At 43.9% G+C, this 24540-nt stretch overlaps 1 protein-coding gene across 1 annotated transcript in view; it reads left to right on the top strand.

Annotated features, from left to right (window-relative positions):
• The window catches only part of LRRIQ3 (leucine rich repeats and IQ motif containing 3), a 68384-nt gene extending 51551 nt beyond the window's left edge, over positions 1-16833 (top strand). Inside the window, exons 6-7 of the mRNA XM_060232022.1 lie at positions 7780-8503; positions 15976-16833. Of these exons, the coding sequence (XP_060088005.1) occupies positions 7780-8503; positions 15976-16174 (923 nt within the window). The 3' untranslated portion in view covers positions 16175-16833. The remainder of the gene's footprint in view (positions 1-7779; positions 8504-15975) is intronic.
• The last annotated feature ends 7707 nt before the right edge of the window (positions 16834-24540 follow it).

Raw genomic sequence — 24540 nt, 5'->3', positions numbered from 1 at the left:
CAGCACTGTCTATCAGCCTATCTACTACACGCGTAATGTCCGCTACCTTCGCACCAGGCAGGCAAGTCACCATACGGTCAATACGCGGTTTCGCCACCCAGCTGTCTACTTGCCTAAGGATCGAATCACCAACTACCAAGACCCCCCCTCTCCCCCTGCCCAGGGATGGTTCCTTGGCACGAAAGGATACCCGCTCACCAACCGAAGAAGAGGTCCCTTCTGAGGGCGCATTCCCCTTATCCTCAGCAAGGTGCCCTGTTCCCTCTAGACCCTCACGCTCTCTGGCAGCAACGGGGCTGCCACATTCAGAGTGGGGCTCATCTAATACGCCCCCAAGAGTCTTCCCCAATTGCCTAACTGACCATCTCTGCTTCTCCAGGGCAGTCACCTCGGCCTCAAGGGTACGAACTCGTTCCCTGAGGACCAGGAGCTCCTTGCATCGAGCACACACCCAAGACTTCTGTCCTGTGGGCAGATAGTCATACATGTGACACTCAGTGCAAAACACTGGAAAGCCCCCACCCCCCTGCTGGCATTCTACCTTCATGATATATATATTAAATATACAGTCCTCTTTAAATGCTGTTGTTTACGTGGCTCCGCTTCTGGAAGGTCAACTTACCTTATTGGGAGAACAAGGAAATCAGGGATCTGGGTTCCTGGTCCTTAGGAAGCCCCCAGGCAAAGAGCCCTTTAGCTCTCGCCCTTCGGCTCGCGCCAAAGGCTCGCGCCTTTGGCAAGGCACAGCTTAAAATGCAAAGAGGGTGGAGCAGACCACTCCTAAGCAATCATCAACAATTACTCTCAATCAATCAATCACTTTCACCTTTAGCCCACTCACCCAAACGTACAGCAGTTCCCCAGCTATCACAACTCAGCCTTTTCAGCCGTCACCCAAGCCTCAGAATGAAGTCTTTCAAAACGCAGAAATTCTTAGCAACTTCTCCAGCTGTCTCAGCTTATCAGAGCTGCTCTGCTCTGTTCTGTTCCTCTCAGGCCTCTCTGAGATGCCTGAAACTAAAATTGCAGTTTAGGACTGCTACTAATAATCAAGCATGGTCCTAAATAAAACCATCTTTAACTGCCTCTTAAAGATCAAAAATGAGCGGGCCAGGCAAACCTCCCTAGAGAGATTGCTCCATAATCATGGGGCTACCATTGAAAAGGCCCTACCAAATGAGCAAAAAACATAAAGACCAACAATAAAAATTTCTTCAAATATATTAGAAGTAGGAAACCAGCCAGGGAAGCAGTGGGGCCCTTGGATGACCATGGGGTAAAAGGATTACTGAAGGAGGATGGGGAAATGGCTGAGAAGCTGAATGCATTTTTTGCCTCCGTCTTCACCGTGGAAGATGAGAAGTGTTTGCCCGCCCCAGAACCACTAATATTGGAAGGGGTGTTGAAAGACCTGAGTCAGATTGAGGTGACAAAAGAGGAGGTCCTACAACTGATAGACAAATTAAAAACTAATAAGTCACCGGGTCCGGATGGCATACATCCGAGAGTTCTGAAAGAACTCAAAGTTGAACTTGTGGATCTTCTAACAAAAATCTGTAATCTTTCATTGAAATCTGCCTCCGTTCCTGAGGACTGGAAGGTAGCAAATGTCACCCCCATCTTTAAAAAGGGTTCCAGAGGAGATCCGGGAAATTACAGGCCAGTCAGTCTGACTTCAATACCGGGAAAGTTGGTAGAAACCATTATCAAGGACAGAATGAGTAGGCACATTGATGAACACGGGTTATTGAGGAAGACTCAGCATGGGTTCTGCAAGGGAAGATCTTGCCTCACTAACCTGTTACATTTCTTTGAGGGGGTGAACAAACATGTGGACAAAGGAGACCCGATAGATGTTGTTTACCTTGACTTCCAGAAAGCTTTTGATAAAGTTCCTCATCAAAGGCTCCTTAGAAAGCTTGAGAGTCATGGAGTAAAAGGACAGGTCCTCTTGTGGATCAAAAACTGGCTGAGTAATAGGAAGCAGAGAGTGAGTATAAATGGGCAGTCTTCGCAGTGGAGGACGGTAAGCAGTGGGGTGCCGCAGGGCTCGGTACTGGGTCCCATCCTCTTTAACTTGTTCATAAATGATTTAGAGTTGGGAGTGAGCAGTGAAGTGGCCAAATTTGCGGATGACACTAAATTGTTCAGGGTGGTGAGAACCAGAGAGGATTGTGAGGAACTCCAAAGGGATCTGTTGAGGCTGGGTGAGTGGGCATCAACGTGGCAGATGCGGTTCAATGTGGCCAAGTGCAAAGTAATGCACATTGGGGCCAAGAATCCCAGCTACAAATACAAGTTGATGGGGTGTGAACTGGCAGAGACAGACCAAGAGAGAGATCTTGGGGTCATGGTAGATAATTCACTGAAAATGTCAAGACAGTGTGCGTTTGCAATAAAAAAGGCCAACGCCATGCTGGGAATTATTAGGAAAGGAATTGAAAACAAATCAGCCAGTATCATAATGCCTCTGTATAAATCGATGGTGCGGTCTCATTTGGAGTACTGTGTGCAGTTCTGGTCGCCGCACCTCAAAAAGGATATTATAGCATTGGAGAAAGTTCAGAAAAGGGCAACTAAAATGATTAAAGGGCTGGAACACCTTCCCTATGAAGAAAGGTTGAAACGCTTAGGGCTCTTTAGCTTGGAGAAACGTCGACTGAGGGGTGACATGATAGAAGTTTACAAGATAATGCATGGGCTGGAGAAAGTAGAGAAAGAAGTACTTTTCTCCCTTTCTCACAATACAAGAACTCGTGGGCATTCGATGAAATTGCTGAGCAGACAGGTTAAAACGGATAAAAGGAAGTACTTTTTCACCCAAAGGGTGATTAACATGTGGAATTCACTGCCACAGGAGGTGGTGGCGTCCACAAGCATAGCCACCTTCAAGAAGGGGTTAGATAAAAATATGGAGCAGAGGTCCATCAGTGGCTATTAGCCACAGTGTGTGTGTGTGTGTGTATATATATATATATATATATATATATATATATATTTGGCCGCTGTGTGACACAGAATGTTGGACTGGATGGGCCATTGGCCTGATCTAACATGGCTTCTCTTATGTTCTTATGTTCTTATGAGCTTCATTGATTAATGGGATAGTCAAAAGGACTTCTCTCTTTGATTTTAATTCTAGGGCAGGAACATATAGGAAAAGACCAGTCCCAAGCCATATAAGACTTTAAAGATCAAAACCAATACCTTGAACTGTGCTCAGCCATGGATTGGTAGCTAGTGTAATTGCTGTAAATCTGTAAATTAGGTGGACTACAACTAAGAATACATGTCCTTTTGTGATTTACCTAGATTGGCAGAAACACCAACTGGCAGGAAACTTTATTATCTTTTATGGCTATCCAGACCAAATGGCCAAGCCACACTGTTTCACCATGTGATCACAGCCAGTTTGCCCTCTTAAACAACAAACTGCATGTGTTTCAGCCCACAATACCTGATCCCCTCATCTGATGAAGTGTGCTTAGAGAGTACACAAAAGCTTACGTTCTAAATAAAACTTGGTTGGTCTTAAAGGTGTCACTTGACTCCTGCTTTGTTCTGCTGTAAATCTGGAACACATATTCTTGTTATCTCAGGGTGGCCAGGTCTGACTCAGGAAATATCTGGAGACTTTGGGGGTAGAGTAGGAGATTTTGGGGGTGGGGCATGATAAGCATGATATAACTCCAAAGGGAGTTCTAGCCATCACATTTAAAGAAATTGTACTCCTTTTAAATACTGTCCCTTCGTTGGTAATAATGGAGGATGGGAGCATCTTCTTTTGGGGCTCATAGAACTGGACCCCCTGGTTCAATCTTTTTGAAACTTGGAGGATTTTTTTGAGGAAAGGCACTGGATGCTATACTGAAAATGTGGTGCCTCTACCTAAATAAGAACATAAGAGAAGCCATGTTGGATCAGACCAATGGCCCATCCAGTCCAACACTCTGTGTCACACAATGGCCAAATACACACACACACACACACTGTGGCTAATAGCCACTGATGGACCTCTGCTCCATATTTTTATCTAACCCACTCTTAGAGCTGGCTATGCTTGTAGCCACCACCACCTCCTGTGGCAGTGAATTCCACATGTTAATCACCCTTTGGGTGAAGAAGTACTTCCTTTTATCTGTTTTAACCCGACTGCTCAGCAATTTCATCGAATGCCCACAAGTTCTTGTATTGTGAGAAAGGGAGAAAAGTACTTCTTTCTCTACTTTCTCCATCCTATGAATAATCTTGTAAACCTCTGTCATGTCACCCCGCAGTCGACGTTTCTCCAAGCTAAAGAGCCCCAAACGTTTTAACCTTTCTTCATAGGGAAAGTGTTCCAAACCTTTAATCATTCTAGTTGCCTTTTTCTGCACTTTTTCCAATGCTATAATATCCTTTTTGAGGTGCGGTGACCAGAATTGCACACAGTATTCCAAATGAGACCGCACCATCGATTTATACAGGGGCATTATGATGCTGGCTGATTTGTTTTCAATTCCCTTCCTAATAATTCCCAGCATGGTGTTGGCCTTTTTTATTGCAACCACACACTGTCTTGACATTTTCAGTGAGTTATCTACCATGACCCCAAGATCTCTCTCTTGGTCAGTCTCTGCCAGTTCACACGCCATCAACTTGAATTTGTAGCTGGGATTTTTGGCCCCAATGTGCATTACTTTGCACTTGGCCACATTGAACCTCATCTGCCATGTTGACGCCCACTCATCCAGCCTCAACAAATCCTTTTGGAGTGCCTCACAATCCTCTCTGGTTCTCACCACCCTGAACAATTTAGTGTCATCTGCAAACTTGGCCACTTCACTGCTTACTCCCAACTTCAAATCATTTATGAACAAGTTTTTATGACGACACAGTTTTTACGTTTAGCCGCTATCTTTAATCCTTCCATCATATTATAATCGTCCTCTATCTTTTGATTTGGTTGGCAATAACAAACTCCCATATTAAATTTTCTTTTGGGCCCTCTATTTCAACCCAAAGCATTTCTAGAAGGGAATCTGATTCTCTGACCTCTGTCTCACTGGACCGTATACCCTCTCTGACATACAGAGCCACCCCACCTCCAACCCTTCCCTCCCTATCCTTCCGATATAACTTATATCCAGGAATCACCGTGTCCGACTGATTCTCCTCATTCCACCAAGTTTCTGAAATTCCCACAATGTCTATGTTTTCTCCCAACACTAAGCATTCCAACTCACCAATTTTACTTCGAACACTTCTAGCATTTGTATAGAAACATCTATAATTTCCCAGGCAAGCTAGGCCCGCAACCTTCCTCCTGCTGCCTTGAGACTTTGGCAGACACTCCATACTGTTTGTCACCATCTCAGTGGACAACTCTGATCCATTACCCAGTAGAAAAGTAACAGCTAACCCTTCATCTCTTTGAGATGAGTCCTCCTGAACCAGAGACATTTCATCTCCTGTCGGCTTTCCCCCAAGATTTAGTTTAAAAACTGCTCAGCCACCTTTTTGATTTTATGCGCCAGCAGCCTGGTTCCATCTGGGGACAAGTGGAGACTGTCTCTTTTGTACAGCTCCCGCTTGTTCCAGAAAGCATAATAAACAGCCCTTCCTCAACCTAAAATACCCACAGATAGATTCTCCATTATACTCAATGGGGACCAGTCTCCATAGAGTATAATGGAGTGCCCAGTGGCCATTCAGACCCCTCCCTCACTTTCTGATAACCCTGAAATGGGAGGAGGGCCTCCAAACCAAGAGATCCCTTGCCTCCAACTGAGGATTGGCAGCCCTAGGTTAGCTGGACCTGATCACCAGTCTAGCTGCAGTGTTCTGCAATAGTTGCTGCTTCCAAATACTCTTCAAGGGTAGCCCCAAATAGAGTTCATTGCAATAGTGTAATCTAGGTATAACAAAGGCATAGGTCGCTGTGGCTAGATATGACTAAACCAGGAACCATAGCTGATGCACCAGCCAGAACTGGGCAACTGTCATGGGTACTGGGGACCCTGCAGAAGAAGCTGAGCCTGCGGAAGAAACTGTGCCCCTGCCACCTGCACCAGTGCCCCTGCCTCCTGCTGGAGAAGATCCAAGCCCCCCTGCCTCACCCTCTCGGATGGCTCGTGTGCGTGACCGCCTTCGTCAGGACCTCAGGGATCGGAGGAGGGCGGCACGCTCACGAGCAAGACGCTCCCTGAGCCCTGAGTTTTGAAAGGATTCTGGCCCTTCTAGGATTGAGGATGCTTGAGTCTCAGCAGGATCCTGGCTGCCTCTCTGAGCCAGCAATTAGCCCAAATGGGCAACAGACAGCAGAGGGCTATATAGCTGTGGGCTTTGGGAGGAGGCTTTGTGGAAGCAATTAGTCACCTACCTGATGTTCTAGCATCCACTTCGGCTTTTGACTTTGGCTTCTGGACCCCCTGACTTTGGCTTCGACTTCTGGACCCCCTGACTTCGGCTTCTGAACCTCTGACCTGCGATACCTGGACTGTGATTTGGTTTTGGCGCCTTGGACCCTCTTTGCTCACCGGCTACAGACCTTGGACTGCCCCTGGACTTTGCCTGACCCGGCCCCAGCCCGTGACAGCAACAGCATTTCAACTAGTTTTCTAAAGTGATTGTTGCGTTGAGTAGCACTTCCAAGCTGTGAACTTGGCTTTTCAAGGGGAGTACAGCCCCATACAAGACAGGAGAGATCTGAAGTCCCCGAACTGTCGTTCTTAACCAAGATAACCTCTCTCTTGTTGGATTAAGCTTCAGTTTGTCCACCCTCATCCAGTCCATTGTCAGTAATATATCAATAAACACTTATACTTACCTTATTCAGGCAGTACTGTTTTTTCTACCAGGCATCTCAGTAGGCAATGGACCATACAGCAGATTTGTGGTGGGATCTAAAGGTCTGGGAATGGAACAGGCCTTTCCTATCTCTCCCTGCAGCAATCTACTATGCTTGTTGAGGTTAAAGAACAATGTGGGATGCGATGTGGGTGCATGCCATGTGTGTGCATGAAGGGGGTATGTGAGATACAAACCATTTATGGAAGGAAATTGGAAAAATCATGTTAAAAGTGTCTTCTGCATCCTGCCCTTTCTGTGTACATATGTAATGTCAAGAAACCATTCTTGTCTCTCTGAGTAAGAAAGGATCCTTCTATCATGCTGACACACTTAAAGGGATATTGTGCTATAGCTGCAGAGAGAGGCATTGAGGAAATGATTGTGCCACATATCTTGTATAAAAACAGTATATTCTCTCTGACTGATGTTTTGTATTTTAGGCTTTTCACAGGCTTACCGGGGTGGTTTAAAACTATCTTCATATATTAAAAGAATAAAGTTAACAGTGTGTAAATTGTATTTCAGAAAACAGGAATGAAATATAGTGAACTTATTTTAGTTATTTGTAGATTCAGTTACTGGCTTGCATTGGAAGTAGTGCTTCCAACTCATCTACCACATCCGCCCCTTAGATTGACTTTCTGATCAACTGAACAAAATGACCAAGTGTGAAAGAAATGGGCTTTATGTCTTGGATGTGTGTTCAGCTGCAAGGTAAAATGGCAGGCAGATAGTGAAGAATCCTACACAGGTTATGGGCATGTTGAGGGAGGTGCAAAATAACCTGATGCCAAGGCTAGCTGAGCAAAAAATAGTCTTGTGGCTCTTTTGTCATGTGGAACAGACGGACCTCAGACTTACTACAATATACTGTTAACATCATAATATAAGTGTGAATAGAGCATTTGAGAGAATATTAACTGTAACAATTTAATTATTGTATGCTAGATCTCCTGGATTGGAAACAAATTAAAACAAAAGATGAAAATGCGACGGCAAGTCAGTTTAGGCTTTCAGTAACTAGAATGCCTTTCTATTCCAAGACTGTTGAACTGCAAAATTATCGAGAGAGAGAGAAATACATTTTTGATGATGTGTATGACTTGCATTTTTTAAAGAAACCTCTTCCAGAAATTAAGCCCATGCATGATCCAGGTTCCATTGAGAAGAGGGCCTTTGCTAGAGCATATGGATCTATAAGACTTCGCCCATTGTGTGCTATTGATAAAGCATACTTGGAAAATCAGAAATTGGACATTTCACTTAGAAAAGAGCGAGAAGTTATGCAAATGCAGATTTCTCAAAATGCAGCAAAAGAATACACTTGTCAGTTAACTGACAAAAGAATGGAGTATCTTCAGAGGAAATACGAACAGGAAAAGTTTGTAGTTCGTGATTTTTTGAAAGAGTGCCAGGAGGACAGAGCAACATTAATTAGAAAAATCAGACGAAAGTATGTTAAATTTTTAGAAAGCAAAGAGGCAAAGACAGTAGAACGTACATTTATTCAGGGCTTCAGTGCTCAGCATACGTCTTTGACAAAGGGCTTATTGAGACTTGATGGCTGGAGGAGTCGCCAAGAATCTATAGATAAAAAAGGCATTATTGTTAAAAGCATTGTAGAAGAACATAAACAGTGGAAAGACATATTTAAACATTTTCAAGAACAGAGGTATGTAGCTTATCTTGATTATTCACTGTTGGAGGTACAAATGCAAGACATAAATGTGTAGAATTTCCAGAAGTGAGTTGTTTGGGGGGTTTTTTGTGGGATAGTTTGGTGAAAAAGTATAAATTATGATAAATTACATGATCAGTGGGTGCAAATATTCAGAAATAATGCAAGACAGTTGTCAGACTTTTCTGTATATTCACATTCTGTCTATACAGCTTTAAACCCCAAGGATAAGAGGTCAGTTGCCATGCAATGAAGAGACTGAATTGTTTTTGAGTGGGGATCAAACTTACTGGAGAGATAATGGAGATGGAGTTTAGTAGTGAGGCTCTAGGAGAGAGAGAAAAAGAGAGAGCAGGAGAGCAATTAAGAGACTTTGGGAAAAGAAATGAGGAACCAGGCTGGGAGAGAGAGGAAGTTTGGAGTAAGGGGGAAAGAAAGGGGAAATTAGAGATAGAGCTTTCAAAAGGTGGAGGGTAAAAGTTTAATATGTTGTATGGGTGAAACTGAACCCAAAATGGTGGGCTAAAAAGTGGTCCTTTACACTAACAAATTATGTTTGCACTAGGGGATTTCCTCGTCCTCACAGAGTATTGTATGTGGCAATGCTAAGGAGACAAGTCCAGTCATTCTTCTTATTTGTTTGCAATATTTACAACAGCCTGACTTTTGGTATTCTCTTGTGTATGCCTTTTGGTGTTCTTTTGTGTGTGCCAGAATACTTGTGGGAGTCAAAGAGAAAGTGCCTAATATTACACTGGACTTTGAAGGAACCTTGCACTGTCTGTGCCTGCTTGAAAGATGAGCACTATATGAGAAGCCCTGTTTCCTCCTCTGAGTTGTCTAGCAAGTGCATAGGCTGAAGATGACCAAAAATAACTATTAATACCTTAATTAAGTGAATATATGTTACATTACAACATTATAAAAATATCCATTCATTCATCTATCTGGCAGTTATGGAGTGACATTTATGAAAGCAACCTAAAACACATTCTCTGCTTTCTTTGCAATTTATTTAAAGGTCAGGAAAGAGGACCAGTGGTTTTGTGCACTGAGTCAAACTATACATTATGGTGGGTTTTTTACTTGCTTATACTTGTTTTCATGTGTTCCTTGCAGTTGTACAGCAGCTACAGGGAACTGCTTCTTTTTTTAAAAGCCCAAATTGGCTCAGAGTGGTACTTCAGGGAAGGAAGGGCTTCTACAGGTGGAGTTATTTTACCAATTTTGCTGCTCCATGTGGAGCATCTGCACACACAGAGCAGCAAAATAAATGAAATAACTCTGCATGAGAGGTTTTCACTCAAGAAAACTTGTGGGTGAGAGATGCAGGCAGGTGTCTTTACTCATCTCATGGTGCTACTCTGAGCCTGAGGCTTTAATTATTTTATTTTGTTTTTTGCTGTGTGACTTCATGGAATGTGGAAACAAGTGGAAAGTAAAATATAGTTTGTCTCACTGTCAACAGAAGCCAAGTGGCTTGGTTATTTGGGGGTTAGTTCAGTGGTATGACTTTCAGTATTGTTTCATTTCTGATTTGGACTACTGCTGTTCTGTTCATTAAATTATACCTTCATAGTTCAAGTAGGAGAAGTTCACAGAACTTTAGGACACATGTTGAATGCGGACATAACTTGGCTGTTCCATGATACTGGAATGAACAGCATCTGGGAAAGGGGATAGGATTTGTCTTCACCTTACATCTTTTTTTAGTTACAGCACCTATACTTTCTCCGATATAAATCATTGGAAGCTATTATTAAAGTTCAAAAAGTATAGCATGGAGCCAGATCTCTCCTGTATGCCCTATCAGAGGTGTCAAACTCATTTGTTACAAGGGCAGGATCTGATATAAATGTCAGTTTGTCAGGCCGGGCATGGGTGCCATAAAAAATAATGCCAGGTACCAGAGATGTAAACTTTATAAAGGACACAGACCAACCCAATTAACCATATTATTATTTACTCAAAATAATAATAATGTATTATTTACTCAAAATACAAACATGCTTAAAACATTAACACCCTTACAGTATTTCCATACAATTTCTCCTGATGCCCACTCTCCCACTTCCACTACCCACCCCTCCCACTTCCATTGCTTGCTTGTTATGCATTGGCACTGTTATGCATTGACACTGGGACATAATGTACAGCCTCTCTTATTTGGCAATAAAGGCTGTGAAAGAATTCTTTCAGACCTACCAACCTCACATAGTATCTTTTGTGGGGAGAGGAAGGGAAAAGAGATTGTAAACTGCTCTGAGACTGCAAATGAAGTAGGGTTGCCAAGTCCAATTCAAGAAATATCTGGGGACTTTGGGGGTGGAGCCAGGAGACTTTGGGGGTGGAGCCAGGAGACATTGGGGTGGAGCCAAGATCAAGGCTGTGACAAGCATAATTGAACTCCAAAGGGAATTCTGGCCATCACATTTAAAGGGACGGCACACTTTTTCAATTCCTTCCTTCCATAGGAAATAATGAAGGATAGGGGCACCTTCTTTTGGGGCTCATAGAATTGGACCCCCTACTCCAATCTTTTTGAAACTTGGGGGGTATTTTGAGGAGAGGCACTAGATGCTGTACTGAAAATCTGGTGCCTCTACCCCAAAAAACAGGCCTCCCCCCAGAGCCCCAGATACCTGCAGATCAATTCTCCATGATTTTCTATGGGAATAAATCTCCATAGGGAATAATAGAGTTCCCAGAAGACATTTCCCTCCCCTCCCCCTGCTTTCTGACGACCCTGAAGCGGGGGGAGGGCCTCCAAACCGGGGATCCCCTGCCCCCACCTGGGGATTAGCAACCCTAATTCAGTTTGCCTCAAATAGTTCCCAGCTGCATTGTCAGTGGCCAACTAATAAATTATGAATTGGCTCAGCAACCTTGGCTTTTCTTAAACAACCTGTTCTGCAATCATCTGAAAAGTTAGTGAGTTCTAGATTCTGCTTGGTGGCCCAGCAAATTCCTCCAAGCTCTGTCCCTGACCTACTAAATTTTGCTCTGACTCCAACCTTCCTGGCCAAGTCCAGCAAATCTGGATTTGGGCCACTGTGTGACAAAGAATTAAGGTTGCCAGCCTTCAGGTGGGGCCTGGAGATCTCTTGCTTTTGCAACTGATCTCCAGCTGACAGAGATCAGCTCCCCTTTGGAAAATGTCTGCTTTGGAAGGTGGAATCTGTGGCATTGTACCATGCTGAGTGAGGCCCCTCCCCTCCCCAAACCCCAATCTCTCCCAGATCCACCCCCAAAGTCTCCAGGTATTTCCCAACTCAGACCTGGCAACCTTAGTATTGGACTGGATGGGCCATCAGCCTAATCCAACATGGCTTCTCTTATTTTTAAAGCAGTTGTTTGCAACCCTACAGCCTCTTGAATTATTTATAAATTTACACAGAAGCTTGACATATAAGAAGGCTAGCAAAAGACGTCTCAACCTTGATTCAAGCCAGACTTTTTCTCAGTTTCACAATTTCAACAACAGATGTGTATATTAACAAAACAAACACCAGCACATGCATATTACCTTTCTGCACCCCCCCCCCAAACAAACAAGTGCCATATGTACTTTTTTCATTTCAATTTTTATTTGTTGTATTTTTTAAAATCACAAAATAGATGGAAAAAAAGTTTTTGACACAGGGCTACCAGCCAATTAGCACTATTCACAGCTGACTATATATAGTGTGAGGGTACTTCCAAATCAACTGCATTGCTTCCAAAATGTACATCCATATATGCATTCACTTGGAAGTAAATCACACTGATTTCTGTAGAGCTAAGGCCATATGTTAAGTATCACTTCCTTAGGGCAAAACAAGCACTTTGCTTTTCCTCAGTCTTTTCATGCTGATGTAGGGTCTTCAGAAAAGAACAGAGTATCAGATTGCCTGTTGTCTAGGGTTACCATATTTCAAAAACCAAAGAAGAGGATCTATTTCTGGATCTGATTACTTTAAACAAATGATCACTATAACAAATCTTATTTTAAATACCCCTACTATTTAAACTGTGATAACTGCTACTAACTAGAAATATTCCAAATCTTCCAACCCCCAAAAGAGGACATTTACACCAGTTTTTTTTTTTAAAAAAAACAGCCTCCAAAAGACAGACACTCACAAAAAACGAGGACATGTTCTCTGAAAAAGCAGGGCATCTGGTAACCATATTATTGTCAGTTCTTTGACATTCTTTTCAGCTCAGTTTTCACCAGTAAATCTTAAGAATACAACATGCTTGAATATTTGGTAGAGTAGTATGCTATGAAGAGTTCTGTGTGATAGTTTTTCTAATTAACTCTAATGAGGAATGGCAGTAAATTAGATTAAATTTTCAGTTTTAACATACAATCTTTTCTGAATATTCCCATACATAAATTATAGGTGTCTCTTTAATCTCATTCAGTTTGTAGAGAAGCCTTCAGAAGCCTTTGTTTTTCGCTACATTTAACAGTTCTCTAGAGCCCACAATGCAATCAATACTGGAAGTTTGTGCAATGAGATATGTTTACCTTGTTCTTCCAACACTTACATTGCTGCCAGGAATCACTAAAGCCTTAGAGCTAAATGCAGGATTTGCCTAAACCTGTAGAAAGACAACAGGCTTTGTTTTAGAAATAGCGGCTGCTGCCTCCTCCAGCCTGGCCGCTCCGTAGTGGGCTTCCAAGTGGGGGAGGGGGGGAGGGAGAGCCGAGGCTCCGCGCTGCTGCTGCCGTCGCCTCCGCAGATTGGGGTTGGTGGGCCTCGGCTTTAGAGGCAGAGAAGAGCAGAACATAGACAGGGATGCCTTTTTGTTTTTCAAGACCCTAGCACCCTTGATCTGTACTGCTTTAAGTCGTTTATAAAAAGAGGCAATAAATACAAGTGTCTATTTCTGTGAACTGGCAGGGGCAGGCTTGCAGAGCTGGTACAAATGCAGCTCATACCTATCAGCTGTTACTGAGACCTGGTACATACCGGTATTTGAAAACAGTCTGACTAGACACTCCCTGAGGCAGCAAGCAACATGATGACTTTTTGAAGTTGAATCCATCCAAGGCAGAAATAGCGGCCGCTGCCTCCTCCCGCCTGGCCGCTTGGTAGTGGGTTTCCAAGTGTATGTGTGTGTGGGGGGGGAACGAGGCTCCGCGCTGCTGCTGCCGCCGCAGGTTGGGGTTGGTGGGCCTCGGCCGGCGGCGGCGGCCTCTTCCTTCGCTGGGGCGGGGCCTGGTTGAACGGAGGGAGAGGAGACCTGCCGCCGCTCTCCTCGGGCAGCCTGTAGCTCAGGCTGCGGCGGCGGGCAGCAGCTGCGCCTGGGCCAGCGGCGCTGGTGTTGCTGCCGCGGCGGCGGCGGGCGGCGGTGTTGCTGCCGCGGCGGCGGCGGGCGGCGGTGTTGCTGCCGCGGCGGCGGCGGGCGGCGGTGTTGCTGCCGCGGCGGGCGGCGGTGTTGCTGCCGCGGCGGGCGGCGGTGTTGCTGCCGCGGCGGCGGCGGGCGGCGGTGTTGCTGCCGCGGCGGCGGCGGGCGGCAGCGTCGGGGCACCAAAATTGGTGCCGTTTCCTCCCTCCCGCTGTCGGATTTTCTGAGAGCGGGGGAGGAAGCGGTAAATCCGGGGGTCCCCCGCCAGGGCGGGGGAGTTGGGAAGCCTAAAATGAAGGGTGGGGTATAAATCCAATCTCTTCTCTTCTTCTTTTATAACATCTTCCCACAATTATTTAAAATTAAAACTGTGCACATCCTATAGGAGAATACCACTATAGAAGGATCATTGTTATAGCTCTCAGTTAAGACACAGCAGGCCTTTAAAATAAAAGTTAAGAGTTTGGTGAATAATATATTTGATCAGAAAACCCCCATGTACATTAGAAAATTCTTGACATTTGCTGATTGCATTTTTCTGTAGATCATTGTTGTTTTTTGTCTTGACAATCATCCACGCTTAAAGTGGCTTCACATTTTACATAGAATGAGGAAAGAAGAAGCTTGAATGATTTGTGGTTTTTTTCTACTTCTTTCATAACATGAGATGTGGATCTCTCAGATCTTCCCTGGCAAGCCCTGTGAGTTATTTGAACCAGAAAGAAGATACATGAGTTGTTCACATTCTCTGTCCCAGCATGTTTGCAATTCATGAAGCACACACACAGTTCTTCTCTGAAAAGAGCAGAATAGTGATGCTTCCTGTTTTTGCATTTTGCGTTAGTTTCATGTTAGTCATGCAAGTATCCAGTAGTTCATCACGCCCTGTAAACTAAACCTTCTGCTTCCAGTTTTGTAACATTTCTGCTTCTGTATCTTGCCTGCAATCTTAGCATGCCAAATGGGCCCATTTACACCTGAATAATCACACTGTCTTTAAACTATAACATAAGTGATGTCTAAGCAATTCTGCTGTTCTCAGTAGGTTTTCATTTGCCTAACTGAAATCAGTTAGTGGCCTTTTGCTAAAAGGTGAGCTAGCATACTTCTTTTTCCACTTCTTGATTTTTTCCCCTTCTCTAGTGTTATGAAAAGTGGATAGTAGTTAGATATTTCCACTTGTTCATTGTATTTTGTACAAAAAGAGTAAAGTGATCTTGCCGGCATTTTTGTTGTTGTTGTTACTGTTGGGAAAGGAAATTAATGGAACACTGATGTAGTGTATCAAATTAAAAATGCAGCATAAATCATAAAGGTGAATTTAATTAACAAAATGCTATTGTTTTATTTTGCATGATTGAGTACAATTGAACATCAGAGTTAAATGGATAAATGAAACAGTCTTGATCAAAAATAAGTTCTTATTCAGGATATTTCTGTTGTATTTATTTTTGTGAAACAAAAAGGAATGTGTATGCTTATAGAATTTTCCTATTTACATTTTTTACTGCACTTGGTAGGACCAGTAAGGGGCACTCAGTCCACAGCAAGAGTTATATTTAGAGTTTCTGTGCCATCAACCACCCCGTCTATCTCCCAGCTCTGACTTCTTTCTAAAATCCATTGACATCTCCCAACTCTTAGACTTCTTTCTAAAATCCAAAGCAGTGTAACACATGAAATGTAAATTTCCTGAACAACTTGTGATCGTGTACTGAAACCCAGCTACCTGCCTTAGACAGATGTGTCTCCTTTCCCTGGGCAGTAGGGAAAGGGAGCAGGAGGACTTTGGGCAATCATGCCTCATGTTGGCTATTGCTCAAGGGTACTGTGCAGCAATCCATGGACACACACCTTATTGTGGGATGAAGCATTGGGGCATGCTGGGGTGGGGTGGGAATATGTCAAAATAAATATGGTAAATCAGATCATGCAAGTTGTAGGGCACTGGGAAATTTTCCAATTTATATCATTGTGCAAAACCAGCATTACTGTATGTATGTTACCAAAAACTGCATACTGTGTAATTAATGCAAACATTTATTTCTGAGGGACAGGAATATTGTGTTTGAATAATAGAAAAGAACATAAGGATGTGATGAAAAACTGACTTCTTCCTTTTTCTTCAGGCAAAACATGCTACAAATGCAAGGTAATGCTGAAAAAATGTTTAGAAAATATGTGGTTGATGAAAAGTCTAAGGAGACATTCAAGCAAGCCAAGGCAAAAGTTGCAACTGTGAAGAAGCCTAGAGAGAAAATAATGTGCAGCTTGCCAATAATTGGCAGTTCTGGCAGTGCAGTCCCTATAGAAGAGATTGACGGTTAAACTGGTAATGTATAATTTGTGAAGTGTACATAAACCCAACTGTGATGTATTATTTGAATGCTAATGATAAAAACTTTATTGTTTTTAATTTTATAATCTGATTCTGTTAGCATTGATTTTGTAATATACCTCCAGGGATGGGGAAGAATGGATACAATCGAATAAATTGAAACATTTCAGTACTTACATGGGTATAAAGAAGAAAACAAAATTAGTCAGTGTTCTTATTGTTAGCAAATGTTGACTTTTAAGCAGTGAACATTTCTAAGAATAGATACAATTACCTCTCTTGTTAACTTTAAAATTAAATTATTCGATGCCATATAAAATAATGGCAGAAAAATACACTGGTGCTAATATAGCCAAGTAGCACAAGTGCAATTAAAAATGTTGTCTACACTTCTTTCAGGCAGGACTTCTGGAGTTTTGCATCAGTGATTCCTCAGTCACTATATATACAACAATGCCATAAGCCATTATTTTTAGATAGAATGTGTTTTCAGTTGCACTTTGGCTATGCCTAATGCAATCATTTGGTCCCAGTTGCTAACTTTCATTAACATGCTGTGTACTTTGATTAGTTTCATTAGCTGCTTTCCTGTGTGTAATTAATTATGCTTCTAGTTGATTCTGCTTTAATTCTTTGTATATATATTTTTCTCTGTTGTTGAGTACAGGAAAACAAGACTCAAACAGTTGCAAGGAAAGGTGTCAGGCCTTCTCTTCCCCTTTCCAAGCTCACTAAAGGACTATCTGAACAATTTCATGATGTCTTTTATCATTATGTATGTGTGGCTTCTGTTATTTATTTACAATATTTATACCCTGCCTATCTGCCCTCATCTGGGCCACCCCGATGGCTAAATTAAAAACACACATAAAATTAAAAGCATGCTGTGAGGAGCAGTCAGGATCAGCATGGTAAAAGCGACCACTATGAAATTTTGTCACCTTTACCCAGTACCTCAGGGAATTAGAATCAAAATCTTGTCAGAAGTAATGAAGCACCAATACATTTTTAAAATTCAAAACCCAAAATATTATGTTTATTAAATACAGAAGGCAAGGAAAGGAGGAAATAAAAACTATTGGCTGGTTATTAAATCAGTTGGCAGGCAGAAATCCAAATAATAAATAATCTGAGAACACTATAGATGTTGGCAGGCTAAAGTATTATCAAATAAACAAACAAATAAACAGTATTTCCTTAGTTCTGGAGAACACTATTAATCACAGATCTATAAAAGTATTTTCAGGCTTTTCATATAAATTCCACACACTCTTTGTCATTCACTCAGAGGACTGTCTGAACATGACAGAAATATTCCCACACAGGCACTCTCCACTAGCACACAGGTACACTCCAGATGTTGAGTAATACCTAGGAACTAACACCCTTGAGTGCTATCACACTAGTACCTTAATTCCCTGTGTTAAGTTCCACACAGCTGTCTGATTTCTGCTATTCTTTTCCACAGCCACAGAAACTTTTGCCTCTCTCCCAATGTGTTTGTGTTCTTTATTTGAACCTGGAGTCTGTCCTTTAGCACTGACAGGACTCCTCAGCAAAGTCTTCAAGTTTGCTCTGCTGGATGACACATGTGCCACAACTTGGAGAGTTTTCCCTCAGAATGAGTCTTTGATTTGCACCTTCTCACAAATGAACTCTCTCTCAGACAGAAACTATAAATTCAGTTCTGTCTCAAGGAACTAAGCTGACAGACTGCTCTTAGCTCCTTTCTCCAGTTGATCTCCAACTGAACTAGATGTGAGGCAATTTTCCCTCTCTGCTGTTCTTCTTCCACTGGATATATTTGTCTCCATAGAAGCAGCTCAGCCAATCAGAGTGAGTTGTTACACACTCACCCAGGCAAACTGCTTTCAGTCCATCACACATGCATAATAAAAGCATGTTTTAAAACCATTAAAACAAAAACACATCATTGAAACAAAACCAAGCAAAAATACACATACAAAACCATAAAACAGCTATTAAAACATAGGGCAGGAAGGAAGGATCACTGAGGGAAAGCAAGACAAAACATAAGCATCTTTTCTTGCTGGTGGAAGATGGCAACAGAAGGGGACAGGTGATTTTTTCCCCCTTGGGAGCGAGTTCCAGAGTTTCGGTGCCATGACTGAGAAGACCCTCCCGCCTAAGCTCAGAAGGTGGGAGCACTCAAAGTAGGGCCTAGATGACTGTAGTGGTCAGGTAGTTCATAAGGGAGTAGGTGGTCCTTCAGTTGCCCTCCCAAGTCGGAATAAAGAGGCGGACACAATTATATTGGTGAAACTATGGGCCACTTTATTGAATAACCTGCAACGGCAAGGGCAACCGAACTGCGGCCAGGTCAGGGCTAGGGGTCTCCTCAGACCGCTCCCCTGCCTTTTTCAGCGGGCGAGAGACCCGGCCCCCCGGCCGGAGCTGTGTGTCACAGCTCCCGTCAGGCAGGCCCAGCAGGGAGGCTCGCACCGGAGGGCCAGACACCAGATGCGAGTCTCAGCAAAAGGCACCCATCCAATCAAGTCTCCAGGACAGTCTGCATTCACACACCTCGGGCCACACCCAAAGGTTGATCCTGCCAGACCCCTAACTCCCCAAACGGGGGAGGCTAACCGGTCCTCCCCAGGCCGCATGGTGCCATAAACCCTGTAAAACCTGCCTGAAAAGTGACCAATCTATACAAGGCACCAACCCGAGGCCAATTCCTCAATCCACTGATATGATATGCAGAGTAGGCAAAAAACACCCTCCAGTCACCAGCCAAATAGCCGGGGAGTAAAAAATTCCTACCCGGCCCCTCAAAAAGAGGCGACCAGCAAATGCCTACATAACAAACAGGGTGGCCGGGAGGGCCAAGCACCCGAAGAGGACTGACATCGACAGGAGCGGAGGCTTCCGAGCAGGCGTGGAAGCCCCACCCCTCCCAGACGCACTGAAAGCACGCCGAAAAGTCTGCTCTCCCTCCTGGGGAGGGCAAACTCTCCCCGGCAGCCATGCCGCGATGCGGCGGGCTACCGGAGGCTCCGTTCCCAAACACTTTCCAAGGATAGCCCCATGCAGAGTGTATTGCAGTAATCTAAATGAGATGTCATGTACCACAGTGGTCAGATCTTTTTTGCCCAGAAAGGCAACAGCTGGCTAATCAGTTGAAACTGGTAAAAGGCTTTCCTGGTCAAAGCTGCTACCTGCTTATCCAGCAGTATGCCTGGGTTCAAGAACATCCTAAACTATGGACTTAGTCCTTGAAAGGAATTTCAACCCCATCCAGAATGAGTGATACTAAGTCCCTGGTCAGACCTTCTGCTCACCAGTAGCACTTTTTTCTTGTTGGGATTTATCTTCAGTTTATCAGCCTTCATCTACTCCAAAACTGCTTCCAGACACTAGTTCAGAGTTCTGGGCTGGATTGTCACCAATATGCAGATGACACTCAGCTCTATCTTGTGATTCCAACTGATCCCAAGGAGACTGTCAAACTGACCTCACCCAGTGGTTTCATGTAGAAAAGCACAAGATGGAGCTTTGTGGAACCCCACATACCAGAGACTAAGCAGCAGTCCCCCAACACCTTCTTGAACCTACCCTTCATGTAGGACTGGAATTGCTGCAAAATGGTCCCTCTCAATCCTAGCCTGAAAAGACAGTATGGAAGGATACCTTGATTGATGGTATCAAAAGCCACTGAGAGGTTCAGGATAACCAACAGAATTTCAATCCACCTCCAGTTTAGATCATCCACTAGAGCAAGGGTGTCAAACTCTTTTGCTATGAGAGCTGGATTTGACATAAATGAGACCTTGTCGGGCCAGGCCATGTACCATAAAATGTAATGCCAGGTAGCAGACATATAAACTTTATAAAGGGCACAGACACAGAATTAAAGATTTTTTACAATTTAAAATAAAACATGCTTAAAATATTAGCACGCTTGCAATATTTTGTTTTACAATCTCTGAAAAATGTCACCTTTGCTATGAATTATTGCATCAAAAACTGCAGACAATGTCTGTGCTGTACCAGTCTTGAATATGTGCTGTTCAGGTATGCACATCTATAAGTTGCAAACCTACTTTTGATTCATTGACATTAATTACAGACATCTCATGGTCAATGCTTTGAGCCTAAGACTCAGAGGAACATAAAGCAGCTGGGCATTGTGAGCTTTTGTACAGAAGTTGCTTCACGTACAAGTCAAGAACATGTGAAGGTACCATGGCACAGACTGAGGGCTATGTGCTTGTCAACAAAACTATAATTTTCCCCAGAAAAATGACTACAACAAAAAAAAGAATACAACTTCTCCCCCCAAAACAACTACAAGAACAGAGAGACAGCCATATACAGTTGTCAGTGTCAGCCTACTATCTGGGAAGTCTAAATTCAAGATCCACAATCAAAGGAAAATGTGAAAGAAAAATTAAGGAAAATTTGCTGGGTAAACCTGGGGTGGAAATACTCTCAGCCTAATGCTGATATTTTTCTTCTAAATAGTTCACACACTTTCCTATTGAGAAAGACTGGAGGGCATGAGTACAGTGAAAAAGAGGAGGGGAACCCAGTTACACCCATAACAAGCCCAACAAAACTCTCTCTCTCTTTCTCTGTAGCAAGGCAAAAAGCTCATACCTTCGCTAAAACATTGCTTGTCTTAAAAGAACTCTTTATAGCTCTCCTGATGGTGAGGACTATGCAAAGAAAGCTCTGGCTCTTTCTTTCCTTCCCCAGGGCACGAGGAGGGGGAGGAGCTTCAGTCATTAATAAGAAGGAAGAGAGATTTGTCTCAGTATCTCTGCAGGGTGATTAATTGAGCCTGGCAAACTTAATCGCTTAGCAGAGCTTTGGAGCCAAGCTCCCTCATTGGCTAAGGCTGCTCCTCCCTTTGGGAAAAGGGAGAGGGGAGAGGGAAAGGCTGCTTTGCTGCCTGGCTTATATGGAGAAAACACAAAATGGCGACCAAAAAAAGTAGGCAAGGGAAAATGAAGCAGATGACAGCCAGTTGCTGGAGGGCCTGATTGGAGGCCTCTATGGGCTTGATCCGGCCTGTGAGCCGTGTGTTTGACAACCTGCACTAGAGTGATCACGGCTGTTTTAGTCCCATAACTGGGCCTGAAACCAGATTGACAGTAATCAAAACTGTCCACTTGATCCAGGAAGGCTTGAAGTTGCCTGGCCACCACCTGTTCAGTCATCTTGCTCAAGAATAGAAAATTTGAGAGTGGTTGACAGTTATTCAGATTGTCCATGGTAGACTTCTTAAATAGTGAGCACACCACATCCTGTTTCAAAGCTGGGGTGACCACTGCTTCTGTAATGGCTTTTATGGCACTGCAGCTACAGAGATTTCTAGATGACGCTTCTGTCCTGGACCCGTGCCAGTCTGGCTTCCGACCGGGTCACGGGACGGAGACGGTCTTGGTCGCCTTGGCAGATGACCTCCAACGGCAACTGGATCGAGGCGGTGTAGCGGTGCTGATGTTATTAGATCTGTCGGCTGCATTTGATACGGTCGACCATCAGCTACTAATCCACCGCCTCGCCGACATTGGGGTTAAGGGGTCTGCTTTACAATGGCTCTCCTCCTTCCTCATGGGTCGGGGACAAAGGGTGGCGATTGGGGGAGAACGATCCCAGAGGCGCACACTAGATTGTGGGGTGCCTCAGGGAGCAGTCCTCTCCCCGATGTTATTTAACATCTATATGCGCCCCTTGCCCAGATTGCCAGGAGGTTTGGGCTGGGTTGCCATCAATATGCTGATGACACCCAGCTCTATCTGCTAATGGACGGCCGGCCCGCCTCCGCCCCGAGAGACCTGGATCGGGCGTTACGGGCTATCGCAACGTGGCTTAGACTGAGTGGGCTGAAGTTAAATCCGGCAAAGACAGAGGTTCTCTGTGTGGGTCGCGGTGCTCCAGGAGGGGAAATATCCCTCCCGACCTTCGACGGTGTGCAGCTAAAGGCGGCGCAGCGGGTGAAGAGTCTGGGTGTCCTGCTGGAGCCTTCATTATCAATGGAGGCCCAGATAACAGCCACTGCCAAGTCAGCATTCTTCCATCTGAGGCGGGCGAAGCAGTTGGCCCCTTTCCTGGAGCGTCGGGACCTAGCGACGGTGATCCATGCGACGGTCACCTCACGACTGGACTACTGTAACGCCCTCTACATGGGGCTGCCTCTGTGCCGGACCCGGAAACTACAACTAGTGCAGAACGCGGCGGCCAGGCTGCTGCTTGGTCTCCCAAGATGGGAACATGTACGGCCGGGGCTACGCGAACTGCACTGGTTGCCGATTGTATACCGGGTCCAGTACAAAGTGCTGGTTATTACCTTTAAAGCCCTATATGGTCGAGGACCGGCCTACCTGAAGGACCGCCTCTCCCCGTACGAGCCCCAGAGAGCACTGAGGTCAGTAGGAAAAAACAGACTGACTACCCCTGGGCCAAGAGAAGTTAAACTACAGAACACCCGCTCACGGGCCTTCTCGGCTGCGGCCCCATATCTCTGGAACCAACTCCCAGAGGAGGTGCGGGCCCTGCGGAACCTTGATCAGTTCCGCAGGGCCTGCAAGACCACTCTTTTTAAATTAGCTTTTATGAACAGCTGAAGTACATTTTACAACGAAGAAAATCCGCCATTAGCACTAACTAGAATAGCGTCAATGATAATGTTATAGTTTGTTTTAATTAATGTTCTACTGGTTTTTAAGGTTATATTAATGCTTAATTTAATGTTCTTAATGTAATTGTTTTATTAATGCACCATTGGTTACTATGTTGTTTATTAATGTTTTATTTATTAATGTACCATTGGTCACTGTGTTGTTAGCCGCCCTGAGCCTGCTTCGGCGGGGGAGGGCGGGGTACAAATAAAATTTATTATTATTATTATTATTATTATTCTCTAATGGCTTAACTAGCTTAAATTTTAATCTGTTTTAATTGTTTGATTGCTGTATTATTTATTTCTTGATTGTTTTTACTGTTGATCTGATTGTTTTATTGTGTTGGAACCTGCCCTGAGCCCATTATGGGAAAGGGCAGGCTATAAGTTAGCAGAAATAAATAAATAAATACATAAATCTCAAGAAGGCATTAACTACCTTTTAAACTCACTCAGCTACGTCCCCCCACAGATTTTATTAGCCAGGAAAGGTTCATACAAACCAATGGTAGGTATTGAACCTCCAAGGATCCTGTCCACATCCTCAAACTGAATAAATAAGTATCCCAAAACACTACTCAAGTTGGCACCCTGGCATCATCCAACTCTGTCACTGCTAATTTTGAGTCCAAGTCTGTACAGGTACAAGAGATTTTATCTACAAGGTGTTGAGCAAAATACAAGCCCTGTGGTGCAGAATGGTAAATCTGCAGTACTGCAGTCCAAGCTCTGCTCACGACCTGAGTTTAATCCCAGCAGAAGCTGGGTTCAGGTAGCTGGCTCAAGGTTGACTCAACCTTCCATCCTTCTGAGGTTGGTAAAATGAGTACCCAGCTTGCTGCGGGGTGGGGGGCTGGGGAATGTAGATGACCGAGGAAGGCAATGCAAACCACCCCGTTAAAAAGTCTGCCGTGAAAACGTCATGATGCGATGTCACCCCAGAGTTGGAAACAGCTGATGCTTGCATAGGGAACTACCTATACTTTTTTTTTTAATTGAGCAAAACAGTAACAGCAGGCCAGTGAGCACCTCACCTCCTCCTGCAGACCAGATCTCAACAGGTCTCTGGTCTCATCCCCCAGAACAACTCTGTTGCTCTACACTGTACAGAAAAAACAATGGTGGCAGGAAATATGGTTTTTTTGGCCCCATTACTGCAACACAGTATGCTTTAGCTGATGTTCTTATCAGATTCATCTTGAGTCATCTTCTGCTATTGCACTTGCCATCTCCCTGGTTGTTTCATCACCCAGAGCCCTCCAGTAAACTAAGGCGCTTCCTAGGGTCGAACAACTAAGAGAAGGTGCCTGGGAGCTCTCATGTTAACTTCTTGGATCATTGTCTCATTTTAGGGGTCAGCCAGAGTACCAACACAAACACTATAACCATATCAACAGGGAAATCCCCTTGAGCTGCTGGAAAGTCATTTTAATCCATCTGACTCTGGTATATTGGTATTTTAGTATCCTCATAAGTCTAAACTCAAGCAAATAATTACATGTCCATGACAAGGAACTATCACTCTCAGATCACATTCCTCTTGCCCAGAACAAAGTACCAGATCAAGAGTGTCAACTCTGTTTCTACATCTACATCTCTTAACATTCAACTCCAAACATACGAGGTAATTTCCAAGTGATACGTAACTCCCCCTGCTCAACTCCAAGTGATACCTAACTCCCCCTGCCCCATTCCCAATATGTCTCC

The sequence above is a fragment of the Heteronotia binoei genome, chromosome 2 (genome assembly GCF_032191835.1).
Source record: "Heteronotia binoei isolate CCM8104 ecotype False Entrance Well chromosome 2, APGP_CSIRO_Hbin_v1, whole genome shotgun sequence".
NCBI classification, from domain to species: domain Eukaryota; kingdom Metazoa; phylum Chordata; class Lepidosauria; order Squamata; family Gekkonidae; genus Heteronotia; species Heteronotia binoei.
The sequence above is the reverse complement of the archived record's forward strand: the minus strand, read 5'-3'. Positions and strand labels throughout refer to the sequence as shown.